The sequence below is a fragment of the Brassica rapa genome, chromosome A10, assembly GCF_000309985.2.
Source record: "Brassica rapa cultivar Chiifu-401-42 chromosome A10, CAAS_Brap_v3.01, whole genome shotgun sequence".
In the NCBI taxonomy this organism is placed as follows: domain Eukaryota; kingdom Viridiplantae; phylum Streptophyta; class Magnoliopsida; order Brassicales; family Brassicaceae; genus Brassica; species Brassica rapa.
The window spans coordinates 10259552-10276915 of record NC_024804.2 but is presented as its reverse complement, the minus strand read 5'-3'; the positions used below and the strand labels follow the sequence as shown (position 1 = coordinate 10276915).

Below are 17364 nucleotides of genomic sequence, written 5' to 3'. Positions count from 1 at the left end.
TTACGAGTTAATGTTGGTTTATATACTAATATTTTTTGTTTATAAATTTTTTAATTTTTTTTTAACTATTAGATTTATTAAATAACACTGAAATTTATTTAAATATTGTTTTAATATAATCAAAACTAAAAAAATATGAGCAAGTATTGCATCATGGACAAAAATGAGTCTTGATCAATGATAAAATCATAAATAGCCTGCTAAATTTCTACATTTGAAATTCTCAAACATATCCATCACAAACACAACCTTATATCTTTCTCTTCTTCTCTACTCTCACTCAAATCCAAATGACTAAAGCAAATTACAAACTGATAAAACTATTCACTTTCACAAAACAAAATCGGATACGAAGCCAAATGCTTAGCAAGTCTCTCAAATGGTTCCTAACTTGAACAAAAAACCCAGACATGTGAACATAACCTTGGATGTTATAACTTTTGCAAAATAACTTTTCACCAGTAACATATAACACTATAATAGTCAAAAACCCGGGCGTAGCCCGGAAAAATCTCTAGTAATAAGTAAAAGATCGATTGTATTGTCTTTTTCCTCGACATACTTATTATCTAGATCAAAGTAAATATTCGTATTGATGCTAGTTTATACCAAAGTACATATACATGTTAGTAAAATCAAACAAATAAATAAATTGTTTAGTTAGTTAGATCAGTCATATACATGTGGTATTGAGTAAAGTCTATGACGTACCATTTTTTGGTGGAAGTAAGCAAAGACGAAACAAACGGTTCGAAAACCCTTTAAAACAAACCTTTATTGGGTAAGATCAATAAAAGGCGACGTGTTGATGTTAAACTTGTTATGGACGGCTAAATGAATGTTTTTGAGTTTGGCATTGTTAGGGCTTTGGTCAAATGAGCTTTATTAACAAAGCTCATCCATTTTCCTCTCCTTCACCACAATTTTTTTTTGTACTCCTCCCACATTTTCTCTTTTTAAGATGTCGTGAACCACTTCTATTGTATATAAGATTTGATAGATTAAAATTTGATTGCTAAATCATTTCTTATATTATTCACAGTTCAAAGAATCTTTACACGATAGTTGTCTTCATCAATAATAGCAAGTATTCCGTACTCTACGATAGTTTAAATCTTTTATAATGTTTGATGTAATCGTGAACTAGAAAATCTACTTGAGAAATTGTGATCATTTTGTTAAAATCCTCGCCTGGTCAATGTTAATATCTTTTAGTTGAGAGTAGTACATTGGATTTGTTGATATCAGTATTTGTTTACATTCTTGTCTCCTTACGTGGATCGAGTATCACCTTGATCTAATGAAAACATAATAAGATAATCCAACACATGAGAACACGTACGTCGGACTTTAGGCTTATACATTTGATTATTAAAAGAAAAACAAAAATACAATGTCGGTCTTGTATGGAGCTTTGGAAAGAAGTTTGAGTTATATTTATGTATTTTAAATATTGGAAGATCAATCAGTGTGAAGCACAAAATACAAAAATGGGTCGGTAGAATTTTGTTGTGCTTGTTGACCTGTAATGCGATATATATCTTTCATAGGTTTGAATTGTCAAATCAAATCTACTATTAGTATGTGCATATGCAGTGTTATGAAAACAAAATTAAACGCTAGAGTTGAGAATGAACGTATGCATCCTTCTTAGTTTTAGATCTGCATGTCCTTATCTAAAGCACTATATATACACATAAATATCATTGTTCTTCTTGTTATCACTTCGAATTTCAACAATTATTTTTACAATGTCAATGAAAATGGCCTACAATACCTAAATATCACAACTCAACAGTAACTGCTTTTATTATTGGCTCTTTCTTTTTAAAACCATTATTAATACTTTAAACAGTAAAGAAAAAGAAAAGAAAATTAGAAATCAAAGATTCTTGTTTACATCACAATCTATACTATTAAAAGGGAAGGAGTTTTAAAAAATCTACCTATGAAAAGTTGTTGGATCCTTTCATTAGACTTAAGTATTTTTTTGGTCTCACCTTATATTTCTCTAACTATGCAATAGTCAATTACCTTATATTTCTCTAACTATGCAATAATCAATTACCTTATATTTTTCTAATTTAATTTAACAATATATTCTAAATATATATATTCTAAATATATTGTTATGATGATTTTTGATAAGAATATATTATAGATGCGATTGAAAATTTATGTTATTAAAAGAAAATATTTTTAAAAATATTTATAAAAGAATTTATAACATCTATATAAAACTCTTTATTTTTTATCCTACCATTAACTACAATAACTATAAATAATTTAAATAATTTAAATAAATCCTATAATTATTTCTCATTTTGTATGATACACTTCTCTAATTATTTTTCTTATTATCATCCAATGTTATTGTTGTTATTCAATAACGTTATATACATCATATATTATGCTCAAAGATGGATATAAAATATTTAGATATCAATTATTAAAATGAAAGCATATATCATACAGCATATTATATCATGTCATCTAACATTATATAATTCTATATATTTACAAAATCAAATTTAATAAAAAAACACTTTAGCAAATCATTTGTTAAAACAAAATTATATATATTTACGTTAAATTATTTTTTATTACATTAATATATTAGAAGTTTCATTCATATCTTAAAATATTATTGAAGATTATTTTTTTCCTACCATGTAAACCAAATGTCGGGTCACACTTGATTGCATGTTTTTTCGAAGTTTGGATGCTTTAAATTAACGAGTTTTCATTAAATCTAAACCAGCTTATGTACAAGTCATCGTGTTTACTGGTTCGACGACGGGTCCAAACTTGATATAAAAGTATTGTTCTCATCTAATTGGAAATAATTTATTTTAAAATAATAGACGCACTGAATCTGATCAATCCATATAATTTTTTTTTTTTAAAGTAATCAAACGATTAAAAATATAATTACATAATAATAATTTTTTTTGACATAATACAATTTTGTAACATAATAATGTATAACAAGAATAAAATACTAATTCATATCATATATTTTTATCAACTGAAAAATAAGCGCGGGTCAAAATCTAGTGTTTAATTAATTATATGAATGGATCATATCGTCGAATTAGCGAACCTCAGTATCTGAACGGTAGTTGACAAAAAAAAAAGTATCTGGACGGTAAGACTCACAACATAACATGTTAGAAAACTTATGTCCAACCCGGTTCCATAACGGACCTAGACGGACCAAATATGCGGGTCTATAACGCCTTTGACACCCCCTACGCGTGGTTACTAACTAGTAATCACCTACGGCTACAGTAAGATATACCACCTTCTCATCATGCACCATTGTGACTAATCGGTAAATGTTAAGCTGACACCCCCTACGCGAGGTTACTAACTAGTAATCAATTATTGTTGTAACGTTAGCCTGTTAGGTAAGGTTATAACTTCAAACGAACGCATCAAACCCACGTGTAACTCAGATAAGCCTCCATCACCATACCTTATGTAAAGGACCCACTTGTGATTCTGCGAAAAGCCCACACAATAAGGACCACATTTATATTTAATTTCACAATTTTTCCTAATATATATACACACTCACCTATGCTTTCTTTTTTTTTTGTAGATAAGAACCACCGAACCATAACTCCAAAGAAGAGAGTTCCCGAGGCAAATGAGATCACTCACCATGCCAATTCTCCTCCCTACCTCTTCCTTCAAAAAAACAGCCACCGTCATCATCGCCGGCGTCTTTTCTTTAGCGGCGGCTGTTAGTTTCACCGTTCCTTCAGTCTCACATGTCATGGCGTCTTGCTTTCTGATCTTCTACGATAACACAGTCTTCCTCGTAAAGCCACCGTATCTTTACTTAGTCACCAACTGTATCATCGTCTCCATCGTAGCTACGTCTAAGCTGACGCAGAAAGCGTCTGCCCATATCGATGATCCTGAGTTCTCTGATGTAGTAACGCCAGAGACGTTAGAACCGGTGCCTTCTGATATAGATGCCGGTTACTTAAACGTGGCGCACGTCGTCTCTTATACCGGAGTTGAAGAGAACGATGCACCAGTTGAAGATGTCTCCGAAGTCAACAGTGATGATAACGTGATAGTGGATAGTCAACAAGATCAACATGCAGAGACAGAGAAGCCAAAGCCGAGTAGTGCCTCGCCCGAACAGGAATCGAAGGAGCCAAAACCGAAGAGTGATTCTCCGGCGGTTTCCGTTGTGAAGCCGTTGAGGAAACCGCCGAGATTCAGTCAACAAAGATCGCTTAAAAATATTGAAGAAGGTATATATTCTCATTCATATGTGATATGTCTCGACGAATCATTTATGGTAGGGGCAAATGCGTAATTTAACAATTTCCAAAATTTCAGCAGGAGGTGGTGGAAGTAAAAAGTCAAAGGGCTCGAGGAGGGAGGACACGCTGGAGACGACGTGGAGGAAGATAACGGAAGAACGCTCGACGCCGTTAAAGAAGCACTTGACTAAATCCGACACGTGGCAAGAAAGGTCGCACGTGCAAAAGAAGGAGAAGATGACCAAGTCTGACAACTTATATGAGGCGGAGGAGACGTTGAAGTTGAAACGAGAGCCGTCGCCGGGTCAGGAAGAGCTGAACAGGCGTGTGGAGGCGTTTATCAAGAAGTTCAACGAAGAGATGAGATTGCAAAGATTAGAATCTTTAGCCAAGTATAACGAAATGGTTAATGGAGGGACTCGTTTGTAATATTCTTGTTTTTCTTTTTAGCTGTCGATGGAAAGGAGACTTGAGAGGTTTTTTTGTGGTCTTTCCAAGGAACAAATCTAAGAAATAATGCAAGGAGGAAGACAAAACAATGTGTACTTATGCCAAAAAGGATATGTGTACTTATGTGTAGTATGTAATGATTGTTATATTTCTATTTTCTATGGCGTCAAAAAAACACATTAATATGTGAACAAAGACTGGACTAGTTTGAGTTGTGAACAGAGACCAGAGAGACTAGTTGGATAAATATTGCGTAAACTTGGTGCATTTACCCCAACGAACTTTGTTGTACGTGAACCAAAGTTTGAACATACTCGATTAGTTTCTTAGCAAACAAAAAATAATTGACGAGTAACTAATGAGCATATATATTATTCATGATCATGATGTTTTCAGTCGTATACATATATCATTCCCATAATGTCTAGTGAGGTGTTGTAAACCTCAGATTTACCGCAACACACTATAACTTTATTCTCCCCATCGACCGCGAAACTGATCCCATAAATTTAATACACTGGTGAGAAAAGAGTGGCGACGTAACGTTCCATTGATATGATGAGGCTCCAGTGGCAGTATTCTCAAGTTTAGTTGCCATCATTCAATCTATTTGTGATATACGCCAGTCTCAAGTAGCTAACATACAAAGTCGTTGTTGCTCTCTGTATTCATTAATAAAGCCAAAACATGACAAGAATGAAATATTAACCAGAAGAAGCACACTTCCAATCTCTCTATAGAGGAATCAAAACTTATTAAAATAATCTCAGTTAGATTGTGATGACCATAAGCAAGCCAATAAGTGTTTCCATTCACAAACATATGATCTTTCTGACGATAGATCCTGCTAGGAGTAGGATTTACTGAGAGCATACACATCGGTTGCCTTGTAGTGATTTCTTGGTTGGATCCACCAGTTTTCCCCTTTACAGGATTCCAAAACACGACTCTATTGTTATGGTACATAGCAACAAGCCTTCGCAGTGAAAGACTTTGAGTATATCGACTACTTCTATAAAATTTGAATCACCAAATATGAATTAACCATTAATAACTTTTTAACTACACATAATGTCACTAAAACTAACTAATCTTAATTTTTAGCATTAATTATTTTTAGCAAAAACTTCTTTAAAAATACAACCAATTAATTTTATTTATTGTCAACGTTAATGATTGTTTCAAATGACAATATATTTAATAAAAAAATGTTAACGTAAACACTTAATTAATTTTATCTATAATTTATTATTATATATATAAATTAATACAAATAATATAAAATCATTTTTTCCATTTCGTAAATATTAAAACAAATCATTTTTTCCTATAAAAACAAGTAGTGCGTTTATATTATAATAACTACTATTTTTAAAATAGTAAATAATAATGTACATGAATAATATAAAACTGACATAAAAATAAATAACAATTCAAATAATCACTTATTTATTGAATTACTAATAATTTTGTAAGTATAAAAGTTCGAATTAAAATACAAAACCACATTCAACAGTGTATATAATTAGTGTATAATAAAAACCAAAATAACATTCAATACCGTAATAATTCAATGCTAATATCACAATATTTATGTACAATAAATATATACCGTATGTTTTTTAAAGTTAAAATCAACACCCACATCAAAATCTAGTGGTCTTTAAAACGGACATCCCTTTAAAGCTAAATTGACTTGCGACCTTCACTGCTGATGGGCTAAATCTTTTGAGGGGCCAAAAATATTATGTGTCCCTCTTTCTATCAGGCTTATCTTAAACCCTACCTCACTCTCAACCTGGAGATCGCATGTACTAATCGAGTGTTGGGATGATTCTTTCACGGGCCTAAACTTTTGTGTTTAAAAGCCTACGAAACAACCTAACAACTTGGAAAGGCCTAGATGTTTTCACTATTTTTTTCCGTTACTTTATAATTGTAATTGCCAAGAAAACAATATATAAATTTTATTGATATCACATCGCTCAATGAGTGACTTTATAGTATCAAGTAAGTAGTATTTAAAGCATATAAAGTACCATCTCGGATGGTTTCCCTCATTTTTTCTCTCAAAATAAAGTAAACTTAAAATAAAATTGGGATTTGCTTCAATGGTTCTCCTCATTTTCTCTCTCAATTTTTATTATATTCATTTTCAACTTCTTATTTATTGCAAATAACACCTTTATTTTATAAGATTTTAGACTATACTCATTTATTTTTAAATTTTACAATTTAACCAAACTTTAACTTATAAAAAACAAATATTTATTACATTAATAAAATTACATTACAACATACAAAGTAATAGTAGAATTTTACTTAAACAATATTATTATTATATTTTTCCACTTTGTATTAGCTATGTATCTCAATGGTATTGTTTTTCATTTTATTTTATTTTAATTATATATTATAATTTATAAAATTATATATTATATTTTAATAACTAATTATTGGTAATTATATTTCAAGAAGATTAATCAGTATATACATATTGGATATAAAGTTATTAAACTTATGTTTAGTGTTAATGTTTTGTTTATGCATAAAATAAAAATTGTCAAAAGTAAATGATCATTATGTAAATAAAAAAAGTTTGACATCAAAATGAGGTTGTGAATAGCATTCCTTCAAATTTGAGAAAATACTGTTCATATCCTCATTTTTTCCCCTCAAAATGAAGTACCATTATGAATAAATTTTCCTCATTTTTTGATGTTTTTTCTCATTTTGATGCACCATTAGAAATACTCTATTTAATATTTAAAGCATATAAATCAATTGTCATTTTCTATTTAGCTGGTCTTACCAAACTTTGCAACAAAACCAAATTTACAAAAGACACTTTGGCCCACTTTAGGTTTCTACTTTCTTGCAAACATCACTCGCAAGTATTAAAAATAAAAGTTGTGGTCGACATCGATTCGTGGGGACCTTTTTTAAGATATGCATGGATAATGGATTGTGGAGAGTGTATTATCCAACATTAAATCATATTAACTGGAACGATACAAACTACAAACATACGTTTCTTCCTTAATCTATTACGGCGTGTTGGTTCTAAGAAGTTCAATAATTATCATATATTTGATATCAAAACCAGAAACGTTCAACGCTAAAATCTTGAGCTCACATGTAGCATGTGAATGTGATAGCTACATCAGAATTTAAGTGAGCATATGATGCGTATAACGTGATCATAGCTTTGATTTCTATTATGATTTTGTCTTCGAATCGTTCCTTCTTTGATTTTTTTTTTTTTGTTTTGAAATAACTGTTGGGATTGTGAAATCCCATGTCCAATTCTATATTATCCGATTAGTACGATATTGTCCACTTTGGGCCTTAGAAGCTGACCCGCATGGATTTACTTTGGGTTTCCTTCCCAAAAGGCCTCGTACTATTTGAATTAGACATCTCTTTATATATTAGACACTCTTTGTCTAATTCTCCAATGTGGGACTTAGTTTGTTATCTCACATTCTCCCCCTCAAACTAAGGATCACATTCATCTCGTGTCCCACAACTGACTTCTAAGATCTTCTGACTTGATTTCTGCCACACACCTTTCATTCCTAACTCATAGGATACCCATTCATCACTCATTCATCATTCAAAGGGTATTTCGGTCTTTCTTGCAGATTTCTCGTCAACCTGGCTCTGATACCAATTGTTGTGATTGTGAAATCTCATGTCCAACTCTATATTATTCGATTAGTACGATATTGTCCACTTTGGGCCTTAGAAGCTGACCCGCATGGATTTACTTTGGGTTTCCTTCCCAAAAGGCCTCGTACTATTTGAGTTGGACATCTCTTTATATATTAGACACTCTTTGTCTAATTCTCCAATGTGGGACTTAGTTTGTTATCTTACAATAACTTCTTTGAAATTATATATTGATCTGCGTAGAAACATTACTGATACTCTATTGTCTGATTTAAATAATTACTTTCAGACATTTTTGGTCATTACTGTTTTGGTGTAGTGGATCAATAGCTAAGACGTTAATTCATACTTGCATAATTGAAATTAGTCCAGTTAGGCATATAAACATTAACTATATAACATCAACTACAACCACATAAGTAATTATTTAATCATCCACTAACTTCTACTAGGTGAAATAAGCATGGGGGTACGTACTAGCCAATTAGTTTAGGGGATAATTGCAAGGAACACAAAATAGTGGGCAATTTGGGGTTTTGCGTTTGGCAATTTTTATTAAAGCAATAAAACAAATTGACGTTATAACAAATAGAGTAAATCATTAAGATAGTGAACAATCCAGATAAATGCTTTTTCGTACTGTATTTCCGACTGCAACATGGCATGTGAATACATATACTAGCTTGGCGAACTTCAATATATGTAAGTAACCCGTCTACTGTGTAAAACCCTTGCCTCCTCCGTGAACATAATCAACAACTAGAGCTTGCGTCCGTCCGGATATTGGTTATTTTATTTTTATAAATTAATATTTATTTTTCATGATTAGTGTTATATATTTTAGATATGTTGTCATATAATTAATTATCTTTAAAAGATTAAGATTGAATCGGTAATATAGTTATTTTTAGCACAAATATTTCAAACCCGTTTCAGATACATTGGTTATTTTGATATTTTTAGGTTCCTAAACATCAAAACCGAACCATCTAATCCCGGGAGGATCCCACATGAAACCTACACATAAATTTATAATATCCAAACAGAGTCTAATTTCAAACTCAAAAAATTGATACCCAAAAGAAATAATCCATACCTGAATGGTACCTGAGTGTCCATGCCTAACTGATTCTATAAACAAATAAAAAAAAACTCTTTCTATGTGTTTGGCTAAATTAAATTAAATAGACTTTTTTATTTAGTAAAATAGTTATATGGTGTGAAAAATTAAGTGACAATATATGTAATATGTTTTTATTATTTGATTTAAGTTATTATTTTGTTCACATAAACTATATCTTTGAATTATGTGTTTTGATACGTAATTTTTCACCAATTAAAATTATGAGAAAATAGTAAAATAGACTAAAACAAATTTTAACCATTTTCAAAACCCGATTATTTTACATTTCGATTTTATAATTGATACAAAGTTAATGTTACTTAACTAATAAATAAAAATCTACAATGTTGTTATATTGTAATATAATTAATGATGTGATGTATTGTTAAAGTAATATAATTAATAAAGTAGTTAAGATGAATGAAAATGAGGAAATAAAAGATGTAACAAAGATGTTGAAAATAAGGTTAGTTCTACAAGTGAAATTATTAAAGGACACTATACTTTTTTTTATACTGATATCTATGTTTTCAGAAATTCTCATTTATATTGTTATCCAAGTTCCAAACAATACCAAAAGCTACTTCAGTTTTAATAATATAGATGTAAAAAGTTCAAAAAAAAAACAATGTAAAAAGTTCATATTTTATTACTCTAGTTAATATAGACATATACTACATGTGAGAACCCTAATTAAATTAATAGTTCACACTATGGAAACCCTAATTAAATCACTCTAATCTCATATCAATATAAGAACAATAAACTTACCAATATACAGTAAAACCTCTATACATTAATAATGTTGGGATTTTGAAATTTTATTAATTTATAGAGATACTAATTTACAAAAATTCCCTTATTTAAGCTTTTTATTTTAAGATACATTCACTCTGTGATAATAAAAATATTTGATTTTAGCTTATAGATATTAATTGTTATTTTTTGAATTTGACATTTGTATTAATTTTATTATATTATTTGGTGTATATAATATGTATTGCATAAAACTTACATGTGGTTTTAAATATAGTATTACTAAATCTCATCAAAAATATATTAAGTGTTAAAAAAATATAATGGTAATACCGTTGTGAATATAAAACAAACGATATAATAATAGGTTCTTACTTATTTAAAAAATATATACATAAATTATTAATTTATAAATTTAATGGGACCATATATTTACATAGAATTTTCTAAGCAAATATTATCTTATTATTTTATCGATTTGTTTCAAATTTTGAACCGATATAAGTTACGACTTGCGAAATTTATTAATTTAGATAAATTATTAATTTATCAAATATTAATTTATTGAGATTCTATATTTTTATTTAACCACTTCTTTTTTGAAAGGGTCACTTCTACTATATTAATCTCAGTATTTGCCATAACCCGTCAATGGTTCTACAACATTCACACAGTCACGTATATCGAGTTACCGACTATGCGACTGTACACAGACGCCGTACGGCTTCAACAATCACCACATGTCCGTAATGATTAAAGGTCTTAAATCCACCGGTAACTGTTTGCAATAAATTAATTGTTAGGCTGAGTTAATTACGTTTTCGAACACGAGCACAACAAGAACAACAAAACAAGGAAAAAAGGAAGAATGTTGGTGACTTTAGGACAAAAGGATCGGGATAGACATGAAGAGACATGAGTGTAAATGAGGACATTCCCTTGTGAATATGTCAGAAGATATATTTAGAATTTTAGATATTACTCTCCATCATCCTCAATGATGCTAAGCATTTAACTTTTTTTTTCGGTAAAATGTAAAGATTATATTTCCAACTTTTCTGTTTTTGAAAGAGATTACATGTGAGAACTAGTAGCAGATGTACAATAGTGAAACTAAACACAAGCTATAATACAAGATCTAAAGCTCGAAAGAGGAAAGCAGGAGCATCCAATCACTGGAGGACAGCTACACATTTAACTTATTGCCTAGATTACACATCTATTTAGTCTAACTAGTATTAATAGTTTTAACAAAGTATTACTAGTAGCCATTACCATCATGTAGATTTATGTCATAAATTGGTTTTGTTTACTAGATGTTTCTTTTCCTTTGGTTACCAACTTACTATGAAATAAAATTCATATAAATACGATCATATGTGTTATGTATCTCTTTTTCGAGATTTTTCAGTTTTTTTTTTGTAGTTGGATCTACCTGACCTATTAAAAGTATATGTAATGAGACATGATCCTGAAAACGATAGGATAACTCATAGCTGATTTAACATTTCAGTTGTTTTGGCAATTAAACTATGGTGTGATCGTCCCGGTGTTGTCAATATCATTCGCCCCAATTTATATTCCAAGTTATTTCCAATAAAAGTTAAAAAAAAAAAGAAGTTATTTCCAATAACCTCTCAAGGAAACTACAAGGCTACAACATTTTAACAAAAAATTCCACCTCTTTTTAAAAGTATTTGTAGAGACACTTTAGTATAAAAGCTGTTTCACGAATTTTAAAGCTACAAAATTACTCAATTTTCATTTTGTTTCAAGAAATGAAATCATATACTCCCTCCGTTTTATAAAGATAGACTTTTTAGTATGTTCACACAAATTACGAAAACACATTAAAGTACCATAATAAATATATTATTTTCTGTAATTTTTAATTTTTAAATTTTAATAACTTTTAACCAACAGTAATTCAATAAATTTAATTAATATTTTTGAAGTTTACAATTTTTTCATAGAAAAAGACAAAAAATACATCTTTGTAAAACAATTTTTTTTTCTAAAAAATCTATCTTAATAAAATGGATGAAGTAGTTGACAATGTCAGATAATAATAAATAACATTAAAATGATAATATTGTATGGCATAGTTTCTATTATATACATTGTATACATGTTCGAATTTTCTTAATTTCTTATCTTTTGAGATTTTTTTTTCAAAAATACGATATTCTGATTTTCTGCGAAATTGTAAGAAAATTGTATTGATCATTGATTCTCCATGCATATTGATCATTGATAATTTGATATATTTATTATAAAGAATAATTTTTTCACTTCCAGCAAAATATATAATTATTATAAAGAATAATATATTATAGTTCTTTAAATATTATAATATAGTTAGTATTTATAATTATATAAACTATATTATAGAAATTCAGGGACCTATTCGGTTTTTGGTTTGATTTAGTTTGGTTTTTGGTTCGGTTCAGTTCGATTTCAGCTTTTCTGTTCTAAAAATATAGGATCCACTAGTTTAATTGATAGGATCCTAACTAAAACCGAACCTTGTTTTTCGGTTTGGTTCGTTTTGGTTATAGATTGTGCCCATGCCTAGTTCTAGTTTTGCAATTTGAAAATATAATATTTTAGAGGAGGAAATGTTTGAATATGATTTGTAAAGTTTTTTCATGTATATCATTTTTAATAAATTAATTAAAATCTCAGTAATAGCATATTAAATTTCATATTTGAGATATATAAAATAATTTTAAAATAAAATTTAGATTTTTAAAAATTATATTAGTATCACTGTTTATTTTGTTTATACGAATTCTGCAGATATACTATTTATTATACATGTTACCATTCATAATTTATTTTGAACCGCTTATTTTAGATGACCTCAATTGTTATACATCATGCGTTTCTCTTATATAAACTGCAGTTAAACTGTACAGCACTGTTCAATTCGCTTGTTCCGCACCGTTCAATCCATTGTTACCATTCAAAGCCTAAACTGACGGTGCTCTAAAGTTACTATTCTGAGCCTAAACTGACGGTGCTCTAAAGGTTTGCATCTAATGTGTAACCATTTTTTAATTAAAACATCATTAGTTGTTTAAGAAATAATTCGTGGTCTGGTCAAATTAATAAGGTGACCAATTAATGAAAAAATAATTGTCTGAAACATTAATTTCTCGTTATTGTTATAGGTATAAAGCTTCAGTGCGACATCTTAGTGCTCTTTCATTGCTAGATTAGCGGAAGCCACGTTTATACTTTGTTCATTTAATAATAAAAATAATTTATCTACAAAACTCTATTATTGTGCATATGTGGCATAAATTATTGATATACAATACTAATATTTTATTAATTTACAGAGTTATTAATTCACATAAGATTGTATTTTTTAAGAATTTTAAAATTTAAAGTATATTTTGATGTAAAAAATAAGTAGAACACTTGATTTTACCGTATATGTAGTGATTCAATTGTAAGAATACAAATTTTATGTTTATTTTATTTTATTACTAGTATTCTACCCCTACTTTGTAGGGGAAAAGAATTTGATTAACTTATTATTATTCAAGATAGCATTTAAACAAAAATCACAAGAAGTATTATAAGATGTTATCATAACTTTTATTTATCTTTACCAGAACAACAATAAGTAAATATCAATCTGAAGGAAACCAAACAAAATATGATGCTTCTTTATGTTCAAAAAGTCTATTAATAAAGTGTTGTTCTGATGCCGAGAAAAACCAATGAGGATACAATATATTTTACCCTGTATAATTAAGTACTCCTCTAACATACATCATGGCTTCGTGAAAGAACTCTGATGCAAAGAAAATCTACCAATGAGGATACAATATTATTCTCATGTATCGTGTCCCTAGCCATGTACATCATATATTTATAGAGCTGTAATTACCTAGTAGCTCGGTAAATAGAACGACGCCATAAGACATAAGCCCCAAGAACCCCAAAAATGAAATAAATGATTGACATAAGCCATGTAGTGGGACCTGGTTGCATAAAAATCAGATCAGTGGAAATAACAAAATCTGACAATTCGGTGAAAACAGTAACCTGGTCCTTTGATCCAAGCTACAGTTACCGCCACTATATTCCACAAGAGGGATGCTATCAACGTCCCTGCATAGTTAATTGTTTATTCAGTTAACATTTAACTGGACTCTTAGCAGATCCAACATTTGACCGGACTCATATCATACATATGTCTACAACAAACTAAAATTAATTTCAAAATTACGCAATACAAATGTTTATGCTATATTTTTTACTCTGCCTTTTTGGAAAAAAATTCATATGAACGTATTACACACACTACCATTAATACCTGTAAATTCTGGAAGTCCTTAACAAAATCTTTAATGCTCACCAAATATCTCCAAAATCACAGTAATAGTGTCCATCTCTTTCCGACGTGCATGGTTTTAAACTCCACCGCCACAATCCATATCAATCTAAAAATTTGTCTATGCTGAACTTTTAAGTATTAATCCAAGGTTATGAATAATAAAATTTTCGAATTGGTGCAAAAAAAGGAGGTAGATATGAAAGAACTGATCGAGATCAAAATTGAAATATAGGAGAGATGAAATGATCTGTTGTTTTGCCTCTTTGTTAATAGAGAAGATAGAGAAAAACAAAAGAAAAAAACAGAGCATAAAATTTCTAGATTAAAAATCATATAAGAAAACAAACAGTTTGAGATCGTGATCTTTTTTTTTTTTTTTTTTTGACAGCAAAAGAAACATCTACAGACTCATATTGACTCTGTAAACCAATTTGGTAACTCCGCATCCATGTGAACGACAAAAGACGGTTGTTTCCTAGCACTGCGTGCTAAGCTATCCGCCCTTGAGTTCTCCGTCCGTGGTACATGAACGATGTCTGAGTTAAGGAAACTTCCTCTCAAAAGCTTAAAGTCCTCCAGATAGCTTCCAAATGCAGGCCATTCTTCTGGTTCCGAAACCATCTTCACCAATTGAGAACAATCCGTTGCAAACGTCACCTGAATCTGTCTTAAATTCTTCATACATTCCATTGCCCAAATCAAAGCCTCCATCTCCGAATGAAGAGGTGAGAGAGATGCTCTTACATTTCTTGCCCCTAATAAACCATTGAAACCCGGTAAAGTACTATACCAGCCTTGCCCTGAAAATAAATCCTTATCTTTCCATGATCCATCTATAAAGCACCAACGTCCTGACGTCACTAACGTAGAAGTAGTTTGTACCGGTTGTCTCCTTGTTGAGTCATTTGCTACTTGTGCCTCAGCCCAGAGTGATGACTCCAATTCTGCTAATTTAAGTGTTTCCCTCGGATCAATATCCAGATTGCTAAAAACTTTATTATTCCGGCCTTTCCATATATACCATAATATCCATGCAAATTGGTGGTCATCCATATGAGGTTTGGAACATGATCGTGATCAGTTACCTTGGAACATGGATGAAATATTCTGTAAAATTTGCTAAAAATTTGGGATCGAAATATTTTTTGTTATTTGAACAATTTTGTTTTTTGTTTTTTTTAAAATATTTCCATGTGTTAAAATCTTATTGATCAAGTGACTTGTGATTTAGTATATAGAGGATTTGATGTATAAAAAATATTTACCCTAAATTTAAATACACTTTAAGTGTAAAATGACAAAATAACATCAACATGTATTTAGAAATGTTAAGAAAATTAAATATAGACTTCATCATGAATAAAAATAAACTATACAATATATTTTTTACATTTATATAAACTTATATACATTAATTATTAATTTATGTTTATTTTGAGATTATATATTAACATATTTTTTTAAAGAAAAATATTATCTTATTATCTTGTCGAACTGTAATATATTTTACATTGGTCTAATTCAAAACCGATAAAATTTATTAATTTATCGCATTTATTAATCTCGAATATTACTTTATGGAGATTCTACATATGGACTTTGTATTTGAGAGCTAGACACTATTTACTCAGTCATCAAAGTAAATACCAATATGAATGTAATCTTCCAAAAAAAAATACTGTGCAATTATATAGACTGAGATTTTTCAAAGATATGGTAGCATAAGATTCAATCAAAAACTTAGGGTTGTAAATTTGTGAATATTGACCAAGAACTATACCCTAATCATTTATATTAGTATCATCCTTATGTCTTTAATCTATATTTAAATTGTGTAAGTTATGATAGACAATGCAAATTTTTGTAGATATAGTAATATATTAATATTATATACTTTTATTGTCATTTGTAATAAGTTAACATCTTCTTAATTTAATTGCATGAAATATGAACTTAACATAATTACATAACTAACTTTTGAAAAATTACCCGGAGATATTGTTTCTATTATTTTGTCCTAAAGATAAAGATGTTAGGTTTGAGTCTCGGTCTCCGTGGGACAATGTTTTTAAATCCAACCTTGATATCGTACCGGGCAACTCTCCGAGTCACTAGAGTACTGGGTCGACCACATGTGAATTGCAAGTTAATAAATTAATTATTATTATTATATATGACTATATTAGTTATTTAAAAATATAAAAGATATTTTACATTTTAAAAGTATATAGACAATTATTTATTTATTTTTTCTTTATTTTATTTTAATTTCACGTACAAAATACCAAAAATAATTTAAACAATTTAACAATTTTGTAATAAATTAAGAGTTATGACATATAATAAAATATCAAAATTTCATAAGTATTTAAATGTCTTATATGATGATAAAATTAAATTTTAAATCAAAAATAAACCAAACATAAAACATCAATGGTAATAGATTGACCATAACAAAAATAAATTAATATCAAATCACATCAATTGATTTTGATTCTCTTTATCATCGTTTACTTCATTTTCTTCGGATACCTTAGTGGAATCTTTATCAAATTTTAAAGTCACAAATAAAATAGTTTAGTGGATATTATGTATGATAAAAAATCAGAAAATTCAGTGAAAATTTTAACAAGATGTACGTGAGTGCCTTGATTCAAGGGTGTTATCGGCAAGTTCTGGTAAAGCAAAACCTTAACAACCATTAATCTTTCCTCCAACGTGTCACGCTC

At 29.4% G+C, this 17364-nt stretch overlaps 1 protein-coding gene across 2 annotated transcripts; it reads left to right on the top strand.

The window, feature by feature from the left end:
• The first annotated feature begins 3393 nt into the window (after positions 1 to 3393).
• On the top strand, positions 3394 to 4890 carry LOC103844888. 2 transcript variants are annotated; one of them, XM_009121716.3, is made up of 2 exons: positions 3394 to 4271; positions 4363 to 4890. In XM_009121716.3, the coding sequence occupies exons 1-2, from the start codon at positions 3653 to 3655 to the stop codon at positions 4710 to 4712; spliced, it is 969 nt and encodes a 322-aa protein (XP_009119964.1). In that variant the 5' UTR covers positions 3394 to 3652; the 3' UTR covers positions 4713 to 4890. The 2 variants fall into 2 exon arrangements, with proteins under 2 accessions (XP_009119964.1, XP_009119963.1); XM_009121715.3 differs by having other exon boundaries at positions 3397 to 4271; positions 4360 to 4890.
• Positions 4891 to 17364: the final 12474 nt, after the last annotated feature.

Excerpts from the sequence above, each read along its gene's own strand:
- LOC103844888 (XM_009121715.3), top strand. The coding sequence starts at position 3,653 with ATGAGATCACTCACCATGCCAATTCTCCTCCCTACCTCTTCCTTCAAA. Across the intron at positions 4,272-4,359 it reads GCTTAAAAATATTGAAGAAG|CAGGAGGTGGTGGAAGTAAA; the intron begins GTATATATTCTC and ends CCAAAATTTCAG.